The sequence below is a fragment of the Chenopodium album genome, chromosome 2, assembly GCF_948465745.1.
Source record: "Chenopodium album chromosome 2, dcCheAlbu1.1, whole genome shotgun sequence".
Taxonomy (NCBI): domain Eukaryota; kingdom Viridiplantae; phylum Streptophyta; class Magnoliopsida; order Caryophyllales; family Amaranthaceae; genus Chenopodium; species Chenopodium album.
Window position 1 is genome coordinate 1,249,724 of NC_137835.1, and position 26,916 is coordinate 1,276,639.

General features: G+C 34.8%; 2 protein-coding genes and 1 pseudogene across 3 annotated transcripts; 1 reads left to right on the forward strand and 2 right to left on the reverse strand.

Moving 5' to 3' along the window:
- Positions 1 to 3,049: 3,049 nt before the first annotated feature.
- Positions 3,050 to 6,707, reverse strand: LOC145605843 (uncharacterized). The gene is made up of 9 exons (XM_081661908.1): positions 6,309 to 6,707; positions 6,115 to 6,200; positions 5,830 to 6,019; positions 5,513 to 5,680; positions 4,671 to 5,456; positions 4,100 to 4,333; positions 3,894 to 4,042; positions 3,365 to 3,725; positions 3,050 to 3,253 (listed from the first exon to the last, which is right to left on the reverse strand). The coding sequence occupies exons 1-9, from the start codon at positions 6,705 to 6,707 to the stop codon at positions 3,050 to 3,052; spliced, it is 2,577 nt and encodes an 858-aa protein (XP_081518034.1).
- A 4,047-nt stretch (positions 6,708 to 10,754) lies between these two features.
- LOC145578757 (laccase-4-like) lies at positions 10,755 to 14,368 on the reverse strand (annotated as a pseudogene). Its single transcript, XR_014098911.1, has 6 exons — positions 14,235 to 14,368; positions 13,097 to 13,248; positions 12,766 to 13,009; positions 12,334 to 12,462; positions 11,323 to 12,249; positions 10,755 to 11,195 (listed from the first exon to the last, which is right to left on the reverse strand). The product of XR_014098911.1 is annotated as a laccase-4-like (transcript).
- A 2,553-nt stretch (positions 14,369 to 16,921) lies between these two features.
- LOC145578767 (hydroxyproline O-galactosyltransferase HPGT1-like) lies at positions 16,922 to 25,798 on the forward strand. The gene is made up of 12 exons (XM_081636073.1): positions 16,922 to 17,235; positions 17,387 to 17,450; positions 19,996 to 20,045; positions 20,141 to 20,334; positions 20,439 to 20,502; positions 20,585 to 20,657; positions 21,014 to 21,137; positions 21,257 to 21,344; positions 21,447 to 21,497; positions 24,154 to 24,225; positions 24,364 to 24,476; positions 25,280 to 25,798. The coding sequence occupies exons 1-12, from the start codon at positions 17,123 to 17,125 to the stop codon at positions 25,300 to 25,302; spliced, it is 1,029 nt and encodes a 342-aa protein (XP_081492199.1). The 5' UTR covers positions 16,922 to 17,122; the 3' UTR covers positions 25,303 to 25,798.
- The last annotated feature ends 1,118 nt before the right edge of the window (positions 25,799 to 26,916 follow it).

Below are 26,916 nucleotides of genomic sequence, written 5' to 3' on the forward strand. Positions count from 1 at the left end.
CATATGAGTCATCACCAAGTCTAAAGCTGTAAATCACGTAAAGTGCAAGATGGATGAGCAATAAAACTCTGGATTGGTGCACTTTTAGAGTAATGAAAATCAGGGGTTGGGGTACACGGGGTATTAGCCGTGCACTTTTCTCGAGGCCGTCTGATCTACGAGTCTCTTATTTCAAATATTTTTTCAAAACTAGGAGTTAGGTGAGATCTCATACTAACTACGGTCACAGAGTCGCGCCCGTGGTCGTTGGATGTTTATTGATGTTTCCGAAAGGAGGCATGGGGTTTTTCTTTTATTGATGTTCCAAATGGAACATGGGTTGGACAACCTTGTCTATTGCTAAATCCGATGAAATAAATAAATGAGTTAGTTAATATTAACTAGTGAAGTCTCAATAAATTTGATAGTTGAGTCATGTGTTGAGTCTATAATTCAATGATGCTTATGCTTGATTATTAGTAGCATGTTAGGTATTTCTTAATTTATTTCGCAGCTTGTACGTACTCAGCTTTGCTGATTGCGTGCTTTATGTGTCTTTCTTTGGTCATGGCCTTCGTCTTTCAATGACCATGTAATGATCCAATTTTTACACTTGTAATATTGGGGAGCAGACTCATCACAGGTGTTTACATAGTTTGGACTTGCATCAAGGTGGTGGGATTTGGAGTGGAGTGTTGATTACCATTCACAATTTACTTTATTTCTTACTTTTGAATTTATTTAAACGCTAGTTTTATTTATTTACTACTTTTGTGGGGTTTTGAATAAGGGCCTTAATGTTTCCAAGTTGTAAGATTTAATTTGGTTTTGGTTATTGGTTTTGAAATTTATTTATAACTGATTTAGTTTTTCCGCTGCTAATTTCTGATAAAGCCTTTACGTTTGAACACGTGGCGGTAGCACGCCAGTAATTCTTTTGGATTTTGTTCAGGGTATTCACAGGTTTTAAGAAAGAATTATTGGGGTGTTACAATCATTAATTAATTAAGCATTATTTTTTAATTAAAAGATTTCTAAAACTATTGTGAACAAATTTTTACCAAAAAAATAGCTATTTTCTTCTTGTTCCATGTCTTTGCAAAAATTTAAATACTTGTATTAATATCACGTGAAAGAGTTGTTTAGTACTTTAGTCGAATGAGTATATTAAAATTTTGTCGAATGACGGATTTTTAAAACGGTCGGTAATTAGCGACTGTTTTTAAAATCATTCGCTAACGTTTCATTTTACCGACTGATTTGATGTCCGTCATTTTAAATTCTCAAAGACAAAATTGATGTATCCTTTTTATTTCTTACAATTAATCAAAGAAGTATTTATAAATTATATAGGCTTTTTGTCCTTCCTAATTCAGTAATTATTCTTGTCAAGTATATGAAGATTATAAATTCTTAAAAAAAAAAAAAAAAAAAAAATCAAAGATTGCATTTTTACAAATAATTATATGTTAATGTTGCCAAAACACATACCTATAGTAGTTGTGAACCTATCTATAGAATGTACAAGATCTTTAATTATTTTACATGGTTAACTATTACAATTATTGTTGTATATACTACCTCCATTACATATTATTTGCAACGATTTGACATAAAGTAGAGAGGAAAAATGTTCAATCGTTGCAAATAATAAATAACGGAGGTAGTAATAATTTCCTGAAATATAAAAGTTTTATAAAATGATTGTTTTTTTTAAACAAAAATAATAAGGACACACCAGAAATTGACACATGTTATTGCCGGTGTACTGTGTCTTTTAGTATATACTTCGAAGTTATTATTGATTTTTTTTTTTTTTTTTTTTGACAAGGAGAACAAAGAACAACAAAACTAAACTAAAAAACAAAAGACAGTAACTCCCTACGCGGAGCCGCTCCTGCTAGATCATGAGCCTGAGAAACAGATGCCCTAGGCACCTTACACATGTGACAAACTGTGAACGACTCCAACAATGCACGAATATCCTTAATAATCCAAGCCACAGTTATATCCGCAATCCCAGGCCCTAAAAGTAACCGAGAAATCACTGAGCAATCGGTAAGAAGCAAGACACGAGAAACACCATGACGGGAAGCATGCTTCAGAGCAAAAAAACAGGCCATAAGCTCAACTTGAAGAGCCGAGTTAGCCATACAGGCACGAGCCCCCCCGCTCACCAGAGGAACAGCAGAAGAATCCACAACACACCAACCTGCCCCAGCTCTATGAGTAATGGCATCCCAAGCACCATCAAAACAAATAGACATATCACAAATGTCCCCACTTCCACCCCTAATCACATGAAGCAAAGGAGAACTATGAAACCCAGGTGGACTACCACAACAAGAACCACCAAACAAGCGAGCCGATTTTCCCCTATCACACCACAAAAAAGCTAACTCAAGAATAGAATGCGGAGAAAATACCTCAGATCGGAATCGCACACTATTCCTTGTCAGCCAAATGGCCCACAGAAGACCAAACATCCTATCCAAATTATCCCAGTTAGGGGTGTCCGTTCGGTTTTCGGTTTGGATTTAGTCCAAATCCGATCCAATCCGAAATATAATTCGGTTTTCAATTTTTCAATCCGATCCGATCCGAATTTTTCTCTTGATCCAATCCGATCCAATCCGAATTAAAATTCGGTTATTTGGATCCGATCCGAAAATCCGAATTATAATACATTATTTTTTAGCTCCTAATACAATTATAAAAATAAAGCTTTAATAGAAATAAAAGTCTTTAAAATAATGAGTAAAATAAATAGCTCAACGTCAAGTCATTAATTAATTAATACAAAGTCTCCCTAATTTATTTTTTGTAGTAGTAAGTATTTGACCTAAACTTCAAAAAATAAAGAAATCCATATTTATACAAGCTTAATTTTACAATTCGGTTTTCGGTTTGGATTGGATCCAATTAGGGTAAATCCGATCCAATCCGAAAATCCGAATTTCCAAAAAATCTCAATCCGATCCAATCCGATTTAAAGTTCGGATCCATTCCGAATTGATAATTCGGTTTGGATTGGATTGGATTTCGGTTTTTATCCGAATTATGGACACCCCTAATCCCAGTCCCTCACATCAATCAGGGCAGAGATACAATTCGAGAACCACATTGGCCAAGGACCAGACACAGTGGGAGTAAGTAAACGACTTAATTTGACCTCCTCCCAAAGCCAGTGAGTCAGACGATAGTCCCGAAACAAATGAATGACCGACTCTGAATCGTCACGGCAGAAAATACAAGTAGGATCTACAGGAAGACCCTTAAGAGCAAGTAACGCAGTCACAGGAAGAGCGTTATGCATAATTTTCCTAGCAAACATCTTTCATTTCGGAAGAAGAGGAGTACCCCACAACCGTTTCCAACAGCCTACAGTACTCCGACCAAGATCCAAATTAAAATGCTGAGACACTAAACAAGAGTAGGCTGATTTAGTAGAGAAAAGACCATCCTTAGTATACTTCCAGTACACAAAATCATCAATCCTCTCTCTTGGAATATCAAGACCAAGAATAGAAGAAGCAACAAGAGGAGGAAACAGCTGGTGAATCAAAGAAGTATTCCAAGTCCGCGAACCCGTTAACAGTAAATCAGAAACTACACGAGGACGTTCATTATCAGGGATATCTTCCTTAAACGCAATCTTAACATGAGGAACCCAGCTATCAGATAGGATATTAATATTCTCCCCAGAACCAACTTCCAAGCCAAGCCTTTGGACAAGACAAGACTTCCTTCAAGAAGACCTCAACCACCCCAAGAAGGTCGAGACACAGAAAGAGAAGGAGAATGCAAAAACAAATTCGGATACTTAGCCTTAAGAACCCGATCGAGAAGCTAAAAGTTGCGGCTGTCTCATAAGACGCCAAGATTGTTTAGCCAAAAGGGCCTGGTTGAAAGACCATAGATGACGAATACCCAACCCCCCTAACCCTTTAGGGGAATGCAGAATCGCAGAGGAAGCCAAAGCCAACCCCTTAGTATCTTTACCTGACTTCCACCAAAACCGAGTCAACTGAGAATCCAACCGCTCACACACTGTAGTTGGAACCTTAAACACAGACAAAATATGATTAAAAGTAGCCACCAGCACCGAATTAATAATTACCAGCTTTTTCGCCGAAGAAAGGTTAAGCGAAGCATAATACCAGAGGCGTTGGACCACCTTATCCAGCAGGAACTGGAAAGCCTGACATTTACTTCGCCCTAAGTCATCCGGAAGCCCTAAATAAGAGCCTAAAGACGACCTTGCTTCCATTCGCAAGGCCGAAGACAAATAATCTCGGAAATCATCAGGAGTATTAGAGCTGAATTTCACAAACGACTTCTGCACGTTTATCATCTGACCAAAAATGGAACAAAACTCATTCGTAACTGAAATAATCTGATCACAGGCCGACGGCGAAACCCGAAAAAATAATAAAGCATCATCAGCAAAAAAAAAAAATGAGACACAGAAGGCGCCCGACGAGAAATCTTCAACCCCTGGAACAAGCCTCGCTGTTCATCCCGACGCAACATTAAAGAAAAAAATCTCCATACATAAAACAAATAGATATATATGGAGATAAAGGGCCGCCCTGACGCAGGCCACATTTAGGCTTGAAGGGCTGAGAAGGCGAACCATTAACCATAATTTGATAGGAAACAGTAGTAACACATTGCTGTAAAATATGAACCCAATACGGAGGAAACCCAAAACGCCTCAAAACTTCCCATAAAAATTCCCAATTCACCCTGTCGTAGGCTTTGTTCATGTCAAGTTTCAAAGCCGCCGAACAAGCTTTAGAATTAGAAGAGGTCATAAATGAAAGCAATTCATGAGCCAGTAATCCATTATCAGCCATAATCCGACCTAGAACAAAAGCATTCTGGGTATGCGAAATCAAAGACGACAAAACACAACGTAAACGATGCGAGAGACACTTCGCAATACACTTATACAGCACATTACAAAGGCCGATCGGACGAAACTGAGATGGGGTTTCCGGGTGATCAACCTTCGGCAGTAAAGTAAAAAACGTGCGATTCCATTCTTTCAATAAATAACCATGCGCTAAAAAATATCGGATCGCACTCGTTATCTGATTTCCAACCACCCCCCAATGTGATTTAAAGAACCCCGCTGTAAAACCATCAGGACCATCACCAATATGAAACATTGCCTCTTTAATTTCAGCATCCGTAAAAGGAGACATAAGAAACTGATAATCATCCAAAGACACTTTTGGCATAATTAGATTGTCCCAATCACAAATTTGAGGAGAAGGAGAAGTCTCGTGGCAATTATAAATAACCGAGAAATGCTGCTGTAAAAGAATAGCTATACCAGCCTGGTCCGAAATCCACTTATCATTCCCATCTCGTAAACTCATAATTTTATTTCGTCTTTGACGAGCTTTAACCAATCGGAATAACAAACGAGAGTGAGAATCTCCCAGAGCATCCCATTTAACCTTACAACGCTGTCGCCAATAGAGAAAAGAGATCTGAGCTTAGTCTCGTGGCAATTATAAATAACCGAAAAATGCTGCTGTAAAAGAATAGCTATACCAGCCTGGTCCGAAATCCACTTATCATTCCCATCTCGTAAACTCATAATTTTATTTCGTCTTTGACGAGCTTTAACCGATCGGAATAACAAACGAGAGTGAGAATCTCCCAGAGCATCCCATTTAACCTTACAACGCTGTCGCCAATAGAGAAAAGAGATCTGAGCTTGGGAAACTTTATGTTGTCGGTGATGAAGAAATGAACTTCGTTCCTCTAAATTTAACCGTTAAAAATCTTCAAAGTCCACCGAATTTCGTAAATCCTTCCGGTCAATCCCCCACTGACGTTTGTGATTAACACACCAGGACAAAAGATTTTGCTTAAGGGAACCAATTTCCTGGAAATTGAGTACATTTCAGAACCATGCCTAAAATCCTTCCAGGAAGCACAGATAAGCGAAGAAATTTCCGGAAGCTCTAAACACCAGTTCTCAATCTTATATGGACGTTTCTTAGTCGTCGAACCACCTGATTCTCTTAAGATAATAGCGGCATGGTTTGAGAAAAGAATAGGCTGATGAGATATATAACAGCATCCGGATGATCATCCAACCAGGAAGCTGTAGCAAACCCTTTGTCCAGCCTTTCAAACATTGGGTTTTGTATCTGACCATTTGTCCAGGTAAAAGAAGGTCCATAGAAAAGTAAATCCATCAACTGAGCATTAAGTTTCCATTCTTAAAAATCATGACGCCCAGGGATATCTAAAGAACCACCAATCTTATCACTAAAGTACTCCACTTGGTTAAAATCTCCCAAAAGTACAACATTTGGCACCGAAAGCAAAATAGTAGCAATTTCATCCCAAACTGCCTGTCTAAAAGAAACATGAGGCGAACCATACACAAATATAATATATTTTATTGCTTGACCAGGAACAACCACTTTACAAAATATAACATGAGGTGATATCGATATTGGAACCACTACTACCGGGGCGAACCAAAAAACAACTAGCCCCCCACTAAGTCCTAAAGCATCCGTACCACAAAAACCATCAAAAGCTACACTAGATAATTTTTTAACAGCCGTATCTACAGAGACAAAAGTTTCCATAAGAAACATAACATCTATGTCAAACGAGCGGACTAAAGACACCACATATGGAACTTTAGGGGAGTCCGCCGATCCAAGGCCCCTACAGTTCCAAGCCGCTACATTCATGGCCCCTTTGGTGACTCAGTCCGCCGATCCAAGACACCACATATGGAACTTTAGTTATTATTGATTGATTGATATAGTTTTGTTGTTGTTTAAAACTATGAAAACACGATGATAAGTTCTAGCTACTTTTTTTTAGTTTATCGGTATATTATGATATTATCTAAAGCTTTATTTATAACGATCATTGTTCTCTTCTTGTTATATTCCCATTACCAATAAAGAGGTATATATGGTAGTATATTTTTTAAACATTATTCTCTTCACCTAATTTTTACTTCATTAACTTTGTAGATTATTACGTATATTTTAGGAAAAATATTTTTCAAATGAAAAACTAATTTCATTCAACATAAGTAAATTTAACTTATCAAAATTAGGTGTTGTTAAGAAGTACAAGCAGTACTTGATACACTTGTTTTTTCTTTCCCCTCTCATAATCAATCATTATTTATGTTTCTTCGCAAAAATGTATTGATTCAATATTGTTTTTTTACAACATAATTATACATCATATTTATTATATACCATTATTGGATATTGATTTAAAAACTTTTTTGACTTTTACAGCAATCATTGTTCTCTTCCCCTTAACAATAAGAGTAAGTACTTAAGTTAATGTTCTATAGCATTATCATCATCTAGCACTCAAATACACAACTTCTCATGACTTGCAAATCTTCTTATAAAGATAACCAATCTATCTCAAAATGTCGTAGCACGCTCATCATCACTCCAAATGCTCTACTTCATCTGGAAATCACAACATAACAACCAAACAACCAGAGTCCAACTTGGATAAACATACAAAAACGAACTATATGTTGAATATCTAGAGTAAAAACGTACCAAATAGCCCAAGAATATAACAATATAATATCCACTTATTAATATAAGCGGCCATTAGAAAGCCTCGTATTTTTTCATGTTATTTAGTAGAATTTGAAGCGGGACACATTGCTAATATGATGAATTGATGAGATTAACATGGAGAAATCATTGGTAAAGATTTTATTTGAAGGTTTTTATATATGAACCATAAATAGCCTTAAGGTCTAAATGATAAAGGTAATGGATACACAATAATTGATCAATATCCATTCATAAATAATTAAGTTGAAAATTAATTAAACTCATGCATTGTTAAGACTTTTTTTAACACTCAAGTTTTAGATTATGAATTTGGTCTAGTACTCCCTTTATTTTATTGACTAGTTAACTTAGGAACACTAGGAGGAGTCGTATATTTTATACTCTTATAAAAGTGTTTTTTTTTTTTTTTTTTTTTTTTTTTTTTTTTTGGCATCTTCTGGAAATAAAGTACTTGCCTTTAAGAACATGTTTTCAATTTTATTTTTTTTAATAGTTAATTGAATGAAAACAACCAGAGTACAAAACGAAGCTAACATACAAAGCACACATACTAAAACCTTATTACAACATGCTGTCATAATTGACAACGTAATTCTATGTATATAGTCATTTAAAATTTGGCCACAATACCAATAGTTTATTCTAGAACAAAAAATGTTTAAATAAAGTTGGTCGAATGCTCCAAGCCTCCAACCCTTGTACTAATTGGTTTGAGCGTTACCCAAAACGAACAATGTTTAACAAATTTGCAGTTCAAAACCTTAACACATGTAGTCTTCATAAAATGGTAGCATTCATACTTCCTAGTACATGATATTAGCTACTAGAACAAAAATATAAAACATGGTACATTTGAGTTTGCTGCATATTTACTGGCCTTATTAGGCACTTGCATGCACATTGCACTTGCTAATCTTGCTCAAAAATACTTACAAAATTTTATGCAAGTCTTCTTCACCACCTTTAAATTTTTTTTTTTTGTTTTTTTAACACAAAGTAAGCGAAGGATAATACATTATTACTGCCCGTTAAGGCTTAAAGCATCCATTACAACAAAAGCATTGCTCTTCCCATCATAACCAAAAGATGGTACTGAATATTGATGGAAAGAACCTTATTACACAGTCGAACTACTAAGTACTAACACAACACTGGAAAGGAAACTATGATACAAACAACTAATAAAAGGCCTAACATAAGTAGACCGAATAATACAGATCTTTATTTTACTTGTTCAATTTTTTTGCACGGAGGCCACGGACCGAATAATATACTCCAATATAAAACCACAATACGCAAAAACATACAGCTAAAGGAAAGCCAATGATAAAAGCAAATCGATAAACAGGAGGATAAGGTTTACATCCAGTCCTGAAAGCCTTTGTGCATTCTTCTTTACTATGATAGCCGCAAACCCCCCCGATAACACCAGCAGGGAGCTCCATCGGTAGGCTCAGGGCATTTGACTTCCGTGCACGGATATTTGGGATTTAACCATATCAACCCACAAAAATACCGCGATTCATCACCACCGCCACTGTCATTTACAGCCGAACCACGCGGTTGATCACTACTGGCGCTGTCATTTACAGCCGAACCACGCAATTGATCACCATCGCTGCTGTCATTTACAGCCGAACCCCGCGGTTGATCACCACCGCCTCTGTCATTTACAGCTGAATTCGTCCCTCTACAATTTAGCAAGATCATCAAGGTGATGATAGTGGAAAGAATGGTAGTTGATACCATTGTTTATGCTTTGAAACTGAAATTATTAGAAAGAGAATAATGGCGTATTAGTATAATTCATTGAGAATTTTTTTTTAAATTGAAGAAATTAAGTGCAAGAAGGATATAAAATCTGAAATTTAGATCTTATGTACCATTATACAAATAAATAAAAAAAAAAATAAAAAAACGAAATCAAACACCAAACTAGTCACCCACTCACCAAAACCCCAAAATGTAGCCCTGTGTCCAGCTACATTTACGAACAAACCTGAGCTCAAATGAACGATCCAACCGTTGAATTTGAAGATCTATGTGTCTCCAACAATCTGATCAATTTTCAGCACGATCAGACGGTCGAAATTCCGGCAACGATCAATTTTGTGGATTTGGTCTAGTACTCCCTTCACATTTTATTGACTAGTAAATTTACAAATAGTAAGAGGCAGGGGAGGATCTTCATTAGGGCTCATAAGGGTTCGGCCCCTATTAATTTTGTAAGAGTTATTAGACGAACATGATAAAAATATACAACAACTTTTTCAAGTTGGTTCAAATAATTGAAAATTAAAACCTAATATAACATAGATACTTTTACTACTTAATTAAGAAAAATTAATATTTAAATTTATTTTTTATCGAGACCTTAATTTTTTACGCTCAAATCATGACATCATTACAAATTTATTTTATTATTTACAATTTAACAACTACAAATCAAAATGGTATGTATTTTTTAATAATTATATTATTTTTGTACATATATTGTACATATATTGGACATGTATCATGATATGTTGTTTGCATCTATTGGCCCATATAAGTTGTGTAAAGTAAAATTTTAGATCAAACTCGCATATTGTTTTCTTATAGTGATTTATTATTTAATTATCATATTTTAATTGTATATAACAAGCTTCTATATTAGTTTTTTTTTTTTTTTTTTTTTTTTTTTTGGAAGGAAGCTTCTATAATAGTTAAGTGAGGACGATTGATGTCATATCTTTTAAACTTGACACTGGTCAGATTATTGTTTTTTGTAAATAGTTATATATCTATAATTTTAATTAGAATTTATTAAATTTTATAACTTGGCCCCCCATGTAGTTTAGTCTAAGATCTGCCACTAGTAAGAGTAGTATTGTTAATTTATTTATTTAGAGCCAAAGCTTAAAGAAGGAAAATGTTATCCATTCTTATATATACTCTTAAAAGAGTGTTTTTTTTCACCTTTTAAAAATAAAGTACGAGCCTTGAAAAACATGGACGAACCAAAAATGGTTAAATAAAGTTGGTCGAATGCTTCAACCCTCGTACAAATTGGTTTGAGCATTACCCAAAAGGGCCAAAACGATCAAAGTGGTAACAAGTTTGCAGTCCAAAACTATAATACATCTATTCAGTCTGCATAAAATGGAAGCATTCATACTTCCTATTACATGATACACTACATGGTACATTTGAATTTGTTGCATATTAGGCACTTGCTCTTGCTAAGCTTGCTCAAAAATACTAAAAATTTCATGGAAATCTTCTTCATCGTTTTTTCCCTGTGTTCATGTGGCTTCTCACAAGGAAATTAAACAAATAAAAGAATCGTGTACTATCTTCGTCCTACTAAGAATGGTGATATGACCAATTTTTGAGAGTTTTTTTTTTGGGATACATACAACGATCTTAGTAGGATAGAGGAAGTAAAACCCTGTTTTATACGGAGTAAAAAAATAAATAAAGTTAGGAAATTTGACTCATTAACAGTTTAACACTTGGGAAAATTGCTTGGAGGTGGTATCAAAGATTCATGCGGTCCTTTGCCATTATCCACCAAAAATGCCATTTTTAACCCCCATGTTGTATGAATCTCCAAATGGCAATGCAAGAACCAAACCCCTAAATATAACACAGCCAAAAGAATACGTAGTAATTAAAAACATAATTAACAGTATGCTTAATTAACAAGTATAGGTCCATAATTAAGTTGATTGAACATTGAAAACTACACGTACTCGAAAATTACCTGGATTATCGGCTCTAAATCTGATAGCAACCCATCCACCTGATGGTACTCCAATGGTGTTCCTTTTTTCAACAGGATCGACGAGATTAAATTTCTTTGGATTCTTCTTAAGGTTATAATTTCCCACACCTTTCCCAACGACGAATAAATTAAATCCATGCAAATGGAACGGGTGGTTCTCCAGAGTTAAAATCGCGGTATCTTGCAACACAAGTTGAACGGTCGCATTATAAGGAAGCCTATACACTCTAGTCCCGGTCGTGGTACCGAGATTTGTAACCTGATTGCCGGTGTAATTGAATGGTGTAGGAGGGTTTGGAGGGAAATCAGCCGTGAATACACCACTCGTGTTAAAGTAATGTGCTTGTAGAAGAGAAATTGTTGGTAAAACAAATGTAACATTGTTGATATCAGCTACCACCCTAGACCCATTTACACAAGTTGAGGGTTAACACCTAAACCAATTGCAAATAATAATTTGTGATCAACTTTTTGAGGCACCTTAGCCGGGAAGTCTTTCGTGTTAAGGGCTCGAAGGGAATTGGTGAAGTTATCAGCCACTTGAGTGGCATTGATAGGTGGTGGCGCGGTGAGGGTGGTGGATAAGGCCGCGGACCTTGATGAAGGGTAACGCACCGTGGCCAAGCCGGTTGCGTTATCCACTGGTATAGGTGCATCCATAAAGGGTGATACTACGACCAAGTACTTGCCCATTACTTTAGTTTTGGCCTCAAGGATAACATTAGTGGTTTGGCCTGGTGATATGACAATTGTGTCTGTTTTGAAGGGGTTTAACGTAGGTGGCATCGACTTCGACGACAGTGAGATGATGGCCGGCTATCTTGAAGAAAAGTTCTTCATTGAGTGCGGCATTGATAATTCGAAGCATGTATTTCTTCCCCGGTTTCACATGTAAATTGAACAATTCTGCATCATGTGAATGTATATATGATATACAAGTATAATATTATGATTATAACATAAGTACTAATTAGGAATATTGTTTCTTACTTTGAGAGTTACAACCCTTAATCGGTCCAGGATGTCCGTTAATTGTATGAGCATCTGAGACATTGGGTGCTAATCCAGATTTTAGTGCTTGGTTGATCACGGCTTCAACATCCGATTTCCACCATTCACCTATATAGGTAATCCAAGATGATAATTAAAAATCATTTTCAATAATCAATACCGTTGGAATTAATTTCCAACATTAATGTTATATGTTATGTACTTGTGTAGTTATGTGTGGCTTGTCACATACTCCCATGTAGGTAGAATATGACGTAAGTCGGTAAGTGAAGTGTTGGTTATGACTCTTATAGTATTATATTCGTACAAGCTTAAGCGGCCTAGAAGTCATTGGTCTTTTATTTTTTCATAGAATTTTCTCCAATAAATATTGATATGCTGAATTTAAAAAATGATCCAATGAACTTTTACCTAAGATGATGACATTTTCCTTGTCAGGTTTTGGGAAAGGATAAGGAACACCAAGTTTGGGCAATATAACAATGGACCATGGACAGTGGCCCTAAGCCAAAGAATATGAGCATGATAGAAAAGGGTTCCTCGTTGGCCGGTTAGCGTGAAATTGTAAGTGTAAGTTTGTCCTGGCTGTATTGGACATTGTGTTACGTATGCTGGTCCATCCGACCACCCGGTGCGTATCTGCCTGATCCCATGCCTGCCCATTAAGCAATGAAGTTGTTAGACCGATCGAGTTGCTTGAATACTAATTATATCATCTACTCAATATATATGTTGCACTTACCAATGAATGGTGAGGTTGTACTTGACATGATTTACCACCTTGACAAGCACGGTATTATCCTCCCTAGCCACGATCGTTGGCCCCGGATATTTACCGTTGACAGTCACTATTGATTTTGTTGAACACAGCCTTGTATAATTCTTCTCCACCGCCTAGTATTTTGAAAGTCATACATGTAAATATTTTTTAGTGTTTAGAGAGCCACAAGTGCAGGTGATGAGAATCGATTTCAAGATCTCTTGAAATCGGGAGGGGAGCTCCAAGGCCGACCCTTAGGGTGTGCGGCCAGCGCAACCGCACAGGGCCCAACATTGTTTGGGGCCTCAAATTCTTACAATATATACAAAATGGCTGTAACAAATGTATAGTGAAATTGTTGTGGCTTAGTGGTAATACTGGTAAATGTGGAGGTATTGATTCCTATAGGTACAAGGTTTCAACTCCTGCTATGTACTTTTTTTTTTTAATTAAAATTTCTTGTTATCTTTTCTTTATTGTAATTTTAATTTTATTATTTAAAGGTTTGGATATTCTTTCTATTTTCAAATACTCCGTTAATCCGTTTGTGCTTTAATTACTTTTCATTTTGTCTTTTTTTTTTAAAAATTCCATTCCTATATTTTGGAAGATTGTAACAATATTTTATACTTTTATCCCCACTAATGGTCCCTTGACTCAATTTCATTTTTAGAAAATATTATCATTCTCTCTCCTCTTTACAATAACCCGTAAAAACTTTTATAACTTGCATGTGTTTTTTTTTTCTTTTCAACATATTTCGATCGCTTCAATAATATTACAAAAATTACATTTATTTCTTTATTATAAACCTCTGCAACAAATCATAGCAGAGCATTTATTTTTTAAAAAAATGCAATATTATTATACGTTTCTTAAAAAAAAAGGGGGGGGGGGAGCAAATGTATCTCAATCGCACAGGGCCTCCATAATAGTTGGGACGACCCTGGGGAGCTCTAACCACTTGAGTTATCCCTCACTCTCGTATAAATGTAAATATTGAAGGCAAATAAATAACCTATTAGGCAATGATATGAATAATGAGTCGATGAAAGTTGATCCGTATAACCATAACATGCATGTAAAAAGTATACATAAAAACGAAAATTCATGTACTCACACTAAACTTGTAGTGACGAACTCGACATTCAACCAATAATACTGGCAATAAGCAAGCAACCAACACTATTATTGTCACCCCTTTCTCCCTCCAACTCGCCATTTTTCTCGACCTCTAGTTTAAGCTATGTACTCATACAAATGAAAAATAGATAATATTTTTTGGTATATATCTAACAAAGCTAAACCCAAGCTAATCTTTTTATAAACGATTATGGGGGTGTGGGAATGAATTGAAGAAAGGTGGTACATACAGTAGTTGCATTGCTACCGATTATTGCTAAGATGTCTTTGTTTCTTAGTTGGTAAAATGAAAGAAATTAAATTAATAAATAAAGTACTTAGAATGAATTGGCTGTAAATAACACTTTAATTAGCTAGCTAATGTAACTAACGATGCTTTTTCTTGTGAACTACACCAAATTAGTTACTATACATTATGTATACATGCATGCAATGTCAAAAAGTAGTGGAATTAGTCCCGTTTTAAAAGCAAATGAATATAGCTTTTTTTACATCAAGTAGTGGAATTTCGATCATAGATTCTGAATTGGGGATTAGTGTTGGAACTTTTGTTACATCAATTAGTACAAGAATAAGTAGGGAGAGTTGTGGAGAGCATTAATTAAATAATTTTGAACTGTATAATTAAATTAAAGTTGGAACAATAATCTGGGTTATACTAATTTTATCCATGTACTCCGTATAAAACTATCCAATGTATAAAATCAGATTCCTTTTTTTTAAGTTTAGTTGGGAGTTTTCCATTGATTATTTAGTTATACTTTAACCTCCATACGTATTTAATGGAGATTAAGTTGAAGGTTGAAAGTTGGATACTTAGAAGTTAGAACGGTATCAATGGCAGCAACAAGCAGTTGTTTTTTTTCAGTTTTTTTTTTTTTTTTTTTTTTTTTTTTTTTTTTTTTTTTTTCTAAAATAAAGTAGCTTTTGAAATTAATTAATTTTGTTTTAATGTAAAAGTCAAATAATAAATGGACAAGATTAAACTTTAATATTTAAACGGTTGAGATTAAAAGTAGTTACAATGGCTACAACTTTTATGTAGCTATTGAATAGTCTTCCATAATTAGCACTTTTGTTAAAGATCAATTATAGAGTTTTACTGGACCGAATTGATTGAACTTGACCGGAAGTCAAATACTTATACAGTTATACTCCGTAATATTCTACTAAGGCAAGATCGATTTCTTTAAAATTTTCCTTCCTTTTCCACCTTTTGGTGTAGCCATTAGTAGTTCCTTTTATGAAAGTTTGAATCTTGAATCAATTCATATTAATACATACATCATAAACTTGTTGAATGTCATCTTGTTCCCAATGTCTATTGTATCAATCAATGGTTGTACTTGGGGTTGTTCACATTAGGTTAACTCTAATACAAATAACAGCTAACGTTAACGGTACAAATAACAGCTAGACCGGTTACTTAAAAACACACCGTAACCATACAATTAAGGAACGGTTAATTGCAGCGATTAACCATTTCTTAGCGGTACAGTTTCTAGTTAACCAAATGGTTAATCGCTAACCAATAAAAAAAATATAAATTAATACTTTTTTTCCCTTTTAAGAGTTTCAACTCTAATACAAATTTTGATATACACAATAATAAATTCTAATTAGTTGATTACAAAATAATAAAGATGCTTGTAAGGTTAACTTAATCTATAAAATGAGTCATTTATACCGATTAACGGTTACATTTTTATTTTATTTTTTTTTTTTTTGCACACCCCTAGTTGTACTTGGCCTACTTCAAGTCAATGACACTCTGTTTTGTCCTTTATAGAAGATTCTTAATTCATATACTACCTTCGTTACATATTATTCGCAACGATTAGACATTTTCCCTTTCTACGGGCCTGTTCTCTTACGTTGAAATTCAGTTCAGTTCAGTTCAGCTCAGCTCCTAATTTCCTTCTCTTATAAAATATCCAGTTCAGTTCAGTTAAGTTCAGTTCAGCTCAGCTCCTAATTTCCTTCTCTTATAAAATATTCAGTTCAGTTCAGTTCCGTTTAGTTCAGCTCAATTCAGTTCAGTTCAGTTCAATTCAGTTCAGTTCAGCTGAGTTCAGTCAATGAGAACAGACCCTACTTTATGTCAAATTTTTTTATTTGAAGGTTCTACTTTATGTCAAATCGTTGCAAATAATGTGTAACAGAGGTAGTAGAACCTAATATAGAGTAAGACCCTATTCACTTCATCTTATTTTTGCTCATCTGAAATTATTTTTAATGAATTGAAATTATTTTGTTGAACTCAAATTGTTTGCTGATTATCTACTAGTATTATATTTTTTCTTTATAATTACTTAATTTTACTAAAATAAAATTATTTTATCAGAATGAACTTAAATTTTTTTTTTTACTACTCGTAATTATCTACTACCTCCGTTACATATTATTTGCAACGATTAGACATTTTTTCTCTCTATTTTATGTCAAATCGTTGCAAATAATGTGTAACGAGGTAATATTATATTTCTTCTTTATAAACAATAGTAGTACAGTAGTTGAATTTGAAAAAAAAAATAAAATAAAATAAAAATAAAAATAAAAATAATTGTGTTTGACAACATTCAAATAAGAGGTGGAGTAAAATGAACTCCAAGAAGTCAGTTGAAGTTGTTGCTAACAGAAACACGAAAGTAACCCTCCAAAAAAAAAAAAAAAAAAAAAAAAAAAAAAAAGTTCATGATCCATCACCATCTTCCATTTCTCCAATTCCACCATACTCAAATCTTCTACTCAACACATTCAATTTTCAAATCTCCAGAAATTCAATTCAATCGATAAACCCTAGAAAACCCAGAATTCAAACATTCTGCAAATCAAATCAATACTAAAAAAAAAAGTAATAATTCAATGCCTAGTCGGGAATCAAGTCAGCGGCTCACTGGTTCACCAATTAGATCTCGAATTTCATCTCTTATGTTTGCTATGTTCGCTACAATGGCTTCCCTTTACGTCGCTGGCCGGTATTAATCTACAATTTTTTAATTACAGTTTTATTTTTTAGTTTTTTTGTTTGTGATTTTCAGTGATCTTTAATTCGTTTGTAATGTGCTTAAATTTTGTTTATTGGATTTTGATTGTTTAATTTTTTTTTGTATTTTTTTAAATTGGTAGATTGTGGCAAGATGCGGAGAATCGAGTTTATATGATTAAGGAACTTGATAAGAGGACTGATAAGGTATATTCTGATAATCTGTTATGGTTTTTGTTCCATTTTATTTGACAATTTTGCAAATGTGTATTATGTTTTGATCTACAACATTATTTTTTTGATTTTTCTTTGGTTACATTTTACTTGTATATCTTTTAAACAATTGTTGTGTGAAGGTGGTAGTGTTATTTTAGGAAGATAAAATTGTTAATGAATTGTGAGCGTCAATTCAGTGTCGTTTACGACGATTTTATATGAGTACGGCCCTGTTCTCTTTGGCTTATGAATTACGAGAGAAATCTGTTATGATCAGCTAAAATAACTTCAGGTCTATGGCCTTGTTTGATTCAAATTCTTTTGTTTGAACTTAAATTATCCAAACTTAACTTATCTTTGTCTGAATTAGTTTCTTTTGTATGACTTACTTGAACTAATTATTTTCCGAAACAAGTTAGAATAAGCTGAACTTAATAAGGCCTAAGATTTAGGCTATGTTATTGGAATGATATCATAAGACCCTATTTTGTCTTCGAGAACAAAAATCCTTGAATGTGTAAATTGTCTAAAAATTTGCCTGAACTTGTTTGCTGAAAAACCTTCTTTTTCTTCCTCTGATCTTATCGTAAGCTATATGACAAGTCAAACTAAGTCAAACACATTATGGCTTAAGTGAGGATAAAATACATGACCTAAGTTGATTTTCGTGAATAGTGGTATAAAGGATCCTAAGCACGATACAGAGCTTGTTGAAAAGGATTGAGAAAGTATTTGGGATTTGTTTGAATAGTGGTGTGTTGTGGCTAGTGGTCATTGCTTAAACTGTCCCTTTTTTCTGTCAAAGAATATTACGAGTATATAGTCCATAAGAAACGTAAATTTGTTTCTGACAGCATCTCAAAGTCTGAGAAGGGATCACTTATAAAGTTACGAGCATCAGACTATACATGTATCCGTTTTTATTGCACTGTCTATATCTTTTGAGCTGTATAGTGTGACATATCAAGTGCCTCAATCTCATAATAGTTGCCTCCATTAGAAGCAGTGGCGGATCCAGGATTTTTCGGGTGCTAGGTCACCACCGACTACTAATCAATAATTAATGCAAGAATATTAAAAAAAAAAAGCTAATATTTAAAAAAAAAATACATTCCAAAAGTAATAAATATCCATATTACAACCAAATAAAGGAAATTACAATTGCTCTCTACGAGTTTTCATGTTTTGATATCGATCTATAATATCATTCATGTCAACATTCAAAAACATATCTCGGTCTATATAAGTAACCAAGCAAAAGGATTTTGTGGTGGAGGAGGTGGAGGAAAAGGATTTTGTGGTGAAGGAGGTGGATCTTGTAAAGGAGGAGGAGGTGGAGGAGAAGGATTTTGTGGAGGAGGAGGACTTTGTGGAGGAGGGGGATTTTTCGGACCAAAGAAACTTGTGATATCAGTCATATCACACATTTTTTTCCTTTTCATTCTGAAAATTAAGTTACATTAACAATTAGATTAAGAAAACCACAAATGCTTCAATTTACAATCCACATATGCAATTATCCAAACTAATCAATTCCAAAAAAAAAAAAAAAAAAAAAAAAAACAGAAACCCTAAGTTCTAATATGAAATCATCAATTACTCAATTTTACTGTCAATTAACTCAATTTATAATATCAATTTACAGGAAACAATTTATAATATCAAATTATCAATTTACAGGAAACAATTTCATTTCCTAAAAAAAAAAAAATAAAATAAAATAAAAAGCAGCAATTCAATTCCTAAAAAATCAGAAACCCTAACTCCCTAAATTGATAAATTATCAACAATTTCAAAAAACAATAGAACACACACTAATTAACTAGATTAAATTACATAATCAACTCAATTAATCACAAATTCAAGTACTCAACCCAACAATTCAACAATTTGGGTATAATTTACAAATTTAAAAACTTAAAAACAAACTTACTTAGTTACTTGGCAGCAAGAAGAGTCGAAGAACGCCGAGTCCGAGTGTGTGTGTATGCTGCCGGCGAGGCGGTGCGGCGGCGAAGAGCGAAGAGAGAGATTGAGATTTGAGAGGATGAGAGTGCGTGATTTTGATTATGGTTTTGTTTTGTTTCTTTTCCCTTCCAGTACTGACTATCCGTTTTTTTGTTTTTTTAATTTTTTTTTTTTTTTTTTTTTAAAAAAAAAAAAAATTTTGCTAGGTCACGGGACCTACCTGGACCAAGGGTAGGTCCGCCACTGATTAGAAGTTGACATGTGGGTATTATCTCTTTGTGATGTCTTCAACCATTGTGAAGGATTTTTGTTGTGTTTTGTTTTGTGTTAGAGAAATTGGGGGAGTGGAAGATCGTATCTACATGTTCAGGTTCATTAGTCTCTTGCGGAATTGCATAGAGAAGGGGTGGGCAATGATGTTTACTGACTGTTATTTTTGTCATGATTTATGTATAAAGTTTGAGTCCTTTATGTTTCACTTTACGTATGAATTTTTAAGCTTAATTAGGAAAATTGTGTAAAACTATACTTTGTGCAAAGAAATTTAACCACAAATTTTCATTCCCAGGGTCAGACAGCTATATCTGTTGATGACACTTTGAAAATAATAGCTTGTCGGTAAGTTATTTACTCTTTTGCTCTGTTGGGGCTAGGGGGTTGCATGTGTTGATTTTTGAAATCTTATTACGATGTCAATTTATAATTTTTTGCAGGGAACAGGAAAAGAAACTGTCAGCCCTCGAGATGGAACTGGCTGCAGCTAAAAAAGGGGGGTTTATTTCAAAATACTCAACAGGGAATGATGCTACTGCTAAAAAGAAGAAGCTTTTAGCTGTTATAGGAATTACTACACAGTTTGGTCGAAGGAGGAACAGAAATGCTATACGAAAAGCATGGATGTCTACTGGTAATGGATTTGATTTCTGTAATCTACACTATGTAAGCTTGATGTAGCGATTCACTTTATGTTTTTCTCAAAGGAAGGTGTAATTTGTAGTTACATTTGTGCAGGAGCTGCATTGAAAAAGCTAGAGAATGAGAAGGGCATTGTTCCAAGATTTGTGATTGGAAGAAGGTCTATGTTCTGTTGGTTTGAATCTATGTTAAATCTCTTTCCTGATTTCTTAAACTTCAATTGAATATAAGCAATCTTGCAGTGCAAACCGTGGAGACAGTTTGGACAGAGATATTGATGTTGAAAGCAGGCAGACCAACGATTTCATCATTCTTGTATGTTGAATATCTGCTATCTTTTGTTATCCTAATCTTGTCTCACATGGATACCTATCTTGTTCAATCATGAGCTGTGCCCATGTAGGAATGCAGGATCTTGTTTGTAGTCTTTGTACTATTTAGCTGCGGACTGAGAGTTGGCGTACTACCTTGAAGTGTGAAATGCTGCGATACTCATTTTCTTTTACATTGTGGCTGGTGTTAAGCTACTGTTGCTGTGAATAAATTCATCCATTATATTTTCATTAGATAGAAACTTCTGTACACCTTCTAACATGTACTTGAATAGTTGAATGTGATTAGCTTAAAGTAATCAGCTTTTTTTTTTTTAATTGTTTTTGTACCAACTTCAGGATGATCATGTAGAGGTGCCAGAGGAGATTTCTAAGAAGACAAAATTGTTTTTTTCTCATGCTGCTGAAACATGGGAGGCTGAGTTCTATGTCAAGGTCAATGATGATGTTTATGTTAAAATAGGTTTGTATATCCAACTGATTCTGGACTGGCATGTAAATACAAGTAGATTGGCACACATGCTCACACACCTTTTTTTCTCAAGACAAATCAATCCCTAAATTGCATGCTTTGTCGTGCAGATGGCCTCGCTGCAATTCTTTCTGCAAATTTGGATAAACCTCGTATTTATATTGGGTGCATGAAGTCAGGGGAAGTTTTCTCTGAGCCGTAAGTGCAGTCCTTACTTTGAAACTTGAGAAGGTTATATTTTATTGTCATTGCATAATGTAAATTATATATTTTTGAAACACATTGCCTATGAATTTCCAGGGGTAATAAATGGTATGAACCAGATTGGTGGAAATTTGGCGATGGGAAATCGTAAGTTAATCTACCTTTTAGCTTCCCCCCCCCCCCCCCCCCCCCTTCTATGTTTTTTTAAATTATGTGTATAATTTCAGGACATTTATGCTTGTTTCTTACTCTGTGCTTATATTATCTGTGGTGTCAAGTGTTAATTATGAAGAAAAGGATTTAAGCACGTTCATGTCATGAATTCTTTCTTTCTTTTTTCCTCACCTGAGAACTTAGCATTAAACCACAAGTCCACAATATTCCTGTTTTCCTTGGCTTTGTTTCCTGTTCTTAATGGCTTTATTACATCATTATTATGAAATATTTTAATCTATGAGTGTACCAATAGTCCAATACAGATTATTAATAAGGGAAACATTTAAAGTATTTTACATACAGAGTATGAAATATTTTTAACTGAAAATAGGGTTTTTTTTTTTTTTTTAAAAAAAAAAAAAAAAAAAAAAAATGTTTCCTGTTCTTAATGGCTTTATTACATCATTATTATGAAATATTTTAATCTATGAGTGTACCAATAGTCCAATACAGATTATTAATAAGGGAAACATTTAAAGTATTTTACATACAGAGTACGAAATATTTTTAACTGAAAATAGGGTTTTTTTTTTTTTTTTTTTTTTAAAAAAAAAAAAAATAAATAAAAAAAAAATAAAATTCTATCAATGTAGTTTGGGCAGAAACTCAATGCAGTTTCTTGCAAGGAATTAAGAATGTCGCCCTTTTATGAGGAGGAAGAATAAAGGTTATTCGGATTGCACTCAGAATAGTTAAGTGCCTCATTGGAGAATGAAAGGAGGGGGTGCTCATCCTTGGCTCTTTGCTGAGCTTTTCTTCTTTAATCGCCTGACCAAATAATTTTGATTTGTTAATGGAGCAAGTGTACAGTATGTATTGATTCATTTTCTACATATTGAGATACATCTGAATCCCCCTATGTCCCAGGAACAAGAGCTTTTAATGTTGCTGTTGCTGTTTTTTCTTTGACTACCTTTGTTCTGGTCTTTTAGAATGTCTCCTTAATTTTACCGAGAGGTTCCAATGATTGAAGGTTTGGTATCTTAAATTTTTATTTTAGTCTGCACGTGCACTTCCACATCCACTATCAAAGAAATTAAATATAAAGGTGTTATGTTGCAAGGTACACCTTATGATGTGATGCAAAGTGGTAACATAAGTATGTGTTGCATGGGGGTGTGTGAGGTATTATCTTTGTACATGTAAATTTACTCATATAGATTTCCTGCTAGATCGTCAAAAGAAGGGGGGGGGGGGGGGGGGGGGGAATATATGTGGAAATGAGATGGATTGAGATGCAAAGAGACAAAAGGTGGCTTTGATAACGTGCCCTGGGTGCTTGAAATTAGCATAGTCCCTGAATTATTGAAGACGCCCCACTCCTTTCCACACTCCTCATAACTTTACCTAATCTCCATCCCAAAGTTTTACCGACAATTTGTTGAGTAAAGAAAGTTAAGATAGCACATTGAACCAGGAACTAACAAATTAATTGAAGATGCTTTGCAACTATAGTAGGAATGATCACGTGTTAGCAATCACCGTTTTAACTGTAATCAGATTAATAGGGAAGATTTTAGTGTAAACTTTGTCATTATGTCATCCATAGTCCAAACCTCAAAATATGGTAAAATTGTGAAACTTCGCATATTAAGATCATTATAGACAAAGATTCTCTGCAATAGAAGAATAATCTCGTATAAACCATAATATCATGCCACAATTGAATCAGCCCAGCTGTATGAAGGTGTTTGGAAGTTATGACTTGAAAAAACTGGATGCTAAATCCTCGTGCTGAGTGTCTTTCTGGATCCTTGATGCTAACGTCACCAACTCACCATCAACTTGAATCATAAAGATAGGGATTACTAGAGCTATGAGCAAATGAGTGTTCTATGAATCTATGCAGTATTACTTTACGGCTTTTCGGATGCTGCCATGGTGAGAAGACTGAGAACTATTTAAAGAGGGAGGCAGGGAATTGGGAAGGGGACAAATGGAATCCAAGAATTTATGTTTGGTAACTAGTGTAATATTCAATGTGGATAACATGGTACCTCTAAAGTACACAATTTTCCCAAGGTGCTAATAGCATGAATTCAAAACCGAAAGTAGAAAAACGTAGCACCATGAATTTGATCTACTCATTTATCAAGATTCAAGATATACTCAGAAATTCTAATTTTCTGATCACAGTTGAATGATATTTACTGCTTCCATTTTAAAAATGGAGAATTCATTCTTGTTTGAAGTTTAATTGTTCAGCTGCGTCAGTGTGAATCATCTTTTCGCTTATTTCTCAAAGGACATATTTGAGTTGAGCCTTATTCACTCATACCTGAAAGTAGTGAATTAAAAATTCTGGTATCATGGTTGTTAGATGTGGGCTTCTATTATGCTACTTATACAATTATTAGTTATTATTAAACAACTTGGTTGCTTCCAAGCAGAACCATGTCAAAAAATTAGTTTCCCCCCACTTCACCCAACCCCACTGTTTTCCTTCAGTGGGGTAACTAACTTTTTTTACTGATTTTGCCACCATATACTTCACATATATCTAGCGATTCACATGGCATCAACAAATTATACAAGTCTTGGTTGACCTCGGTTTAATTTGCCTGAAGTTATTATTTATTTATGACAGTTACTTTCGACATGCTTCTGGAGAGATGTTTGCCATATCACAGGAATTGGCTCAGTTTGTATCAATAAACAGGTTATCATTTCTGCATCCTTTCCCTTAGTCTTATTCATACATCAAGACATGTTATACACACATTCATGTGTAGTTCTCATTTGTGTGCTGAGGGTTGAGTCAGCTGAAATGAATTAGAAACCTCTAATTGTTTTGCAGGTCCATCCTTCGAACCTTTGCCCACGATGACATCAGTGCTGGATCTTGGTTTATTGGACTGGATGTGAAGCACATTGATGAAGCAAAGCTTTGTTGTTCTTCTTGGTCATCAGGTATATTGTGAATTTTGAACACACCAAGAAAAGATAGGGATAGTAGTGGAGGCTACCTCCCCTTTCTGTGAAATCTACACTGATTGAATGGTTCTGATTTGCAATGTGTATGCCATGTTTATTTTGTAATGTTCAAATTGGTTTGACCAAGTTGTGTAATACTTTTTGAAATGTCAAGTTGGAGTGGGCAAATCAATTGGAGTCAGAAACATTCTGTAATGGCAGCTATCATTGTTGTATACTATCTGAATAATGTACTTGTTAGCCTGTATTCTATCTGTTCTAGGATTGTTGAAACTCTTTCACTTGCACTTGCACTTGCACAAACTCCACACCTAGAACAGGGGGAAATTCTTTCAGTACTTTGTAATTGGTTGGTTGGGCCCTGTTCGGCCAAACATAGATGTGGGAGTAGTTTATGGCTATAAGATTAATTGTTAGCTGTGATACAGTAGATAATCAAAGTAGGAGTGGTCATGTGAAAATGGATAATTATTCTTTTGGAAAAATGGAACTAATAATCCCACCTTTGCCCGGTATTTCCGAAAACAATCCCACCTTTGACACTTAAACCACTAAAGACTTCTCCAAAGCTAGTGCCAAAGACACCCTTTATCTGTTTTAAGAAGTTCAATTATATTTATTTATATATAAATATATGTGGATCAAATTTGATTTTTGATCCATGTTTCTGTGCTAATGAGCATGATGACTGACATAATTGGAAGAGAATTTTGTTTTCCATTTTCTGAGTCCTTGCAAAGTGAAGGGTTTGTTTGACCTAAGTCTTTGAATTGTTTCAGGTGCTGTATGTGCAGCTGGTTGACTTTACATGGCAAGAATTATGTATCTACTCAGTATAAATTTCATGGAGACCATTCTTTAGCCCCAGGCCCTCAGCGTAGGCCCTTGGTTGACATTGAGAATGACCAATCGCTGCCACTGTAAGTTGATTCTGTCTTTATCTTAAGAGCACGAGACCTTCAGCAGCGACCAGCTCGTCAGTTATGTTTCTTAGAATAGGTCACCGCAGACCCTGAAACAACATTGATCAATGATCACAACTTGGTATCTGCCGTTGAGGTTATGCACATGTAGAGAAGAAGTCCTTTTCCCTTACTGTGTATCATACACCAAATTTTGACACGACACGTATAGAAAGAAAATGCCCCCCCCCCCCTCCCCCCCCCCAAAAAAAAAAATAAAAATAAGAGATATATTATCAGATTCATTACAGTTAATGTAATTTGACAAGTGTGGGATTGAAAAATCAATCTATGCAGCATATATTTTTTGCTCTATTAGATACAATGATCATTTAACTTCTTTTGAGGTTTTTCCTTGTAATGCTTACTTTTTATCTTGCTTAGAACTGTAATTTCTGATCGACTGAGAACATGTTACTAGTTGATCATAACATACAGTTAATATGCAGAAGAAAATGATTTTATTAGGTTTTTCGATTACTGTTAGCCCTGATCCAGATTCCAGAACATATTTGTGCTGGGTAGCTATAATTTTTAAACAGTTTATGAACCACATTCTCAAAATTGGATTACAAGTGTTGCCACCGCCCATAATGCTTGTGTGCCTAATTTTTTAACTGGTAGGTCAAAATAGAAAAGATTCCAGCATTTGGCTTCAGCTACTCACTCTTCTTATGACTAATTTGTTGAATGGTCTTTTTCAGTGTTCTAAGTTAGGTGCATTTGGATTCTGTGGTGCCATTTGCTGATAAGCCAGCTACCAAACTCCCTCTGAGAGTCTTTCCTTGGACATGGTTTGTTTTAAGTCATTTTACTTATTTTGGATTTTCTATTTTTGAAAGTAACCCATCTCTATACGATAAGTCCATTATCACCAAGCTAGTCTTATTCTATTGATAGGCGTGTGAAGTTTTTTTTAGTCATGAGTTGACCTCGCTATCGAGCCTGGCTGTGGTGGCCTATGTTTCAAGAGTGCATAACAAAACAGACCTAGGACATCCTTAAGTTTGCAGTCCAAAGCACGACATGGAGGGCTCGTAACGTCCCCTTAGGTCTTTAGGAGTTTAGGGTCCCTCAAACATTGTATGGGTAAAAAACTAGTGATTTATCCTTGGTTTCGTTACTTAGCATACTCTATGATGTTCAGGCTAGCAAAGGGCTGTCTTGAGTTCAACTCCCTCACTAGGAATCTTTGGAGAAAATTCTCTTGTCTACCCCTGCTCTCGAGTTTGGGCTTGTTTTGCCCATCCCCTTGATCAGCATACGGACATTATGGGTTCGTAGAGGATACCATGTCTCTTTCGAGCTTGATCTGAGGCTCTCTTGTCATGGGTCACTGGTAGATCCATAAGTTACATACCATAATTTTAAATCAAATTATTATATAGTATCATAATTAGGCGACCAAGGAGCAAAGCGAAGGAAAGAGGAAATGGAGATGGTTGTTGAGGAAT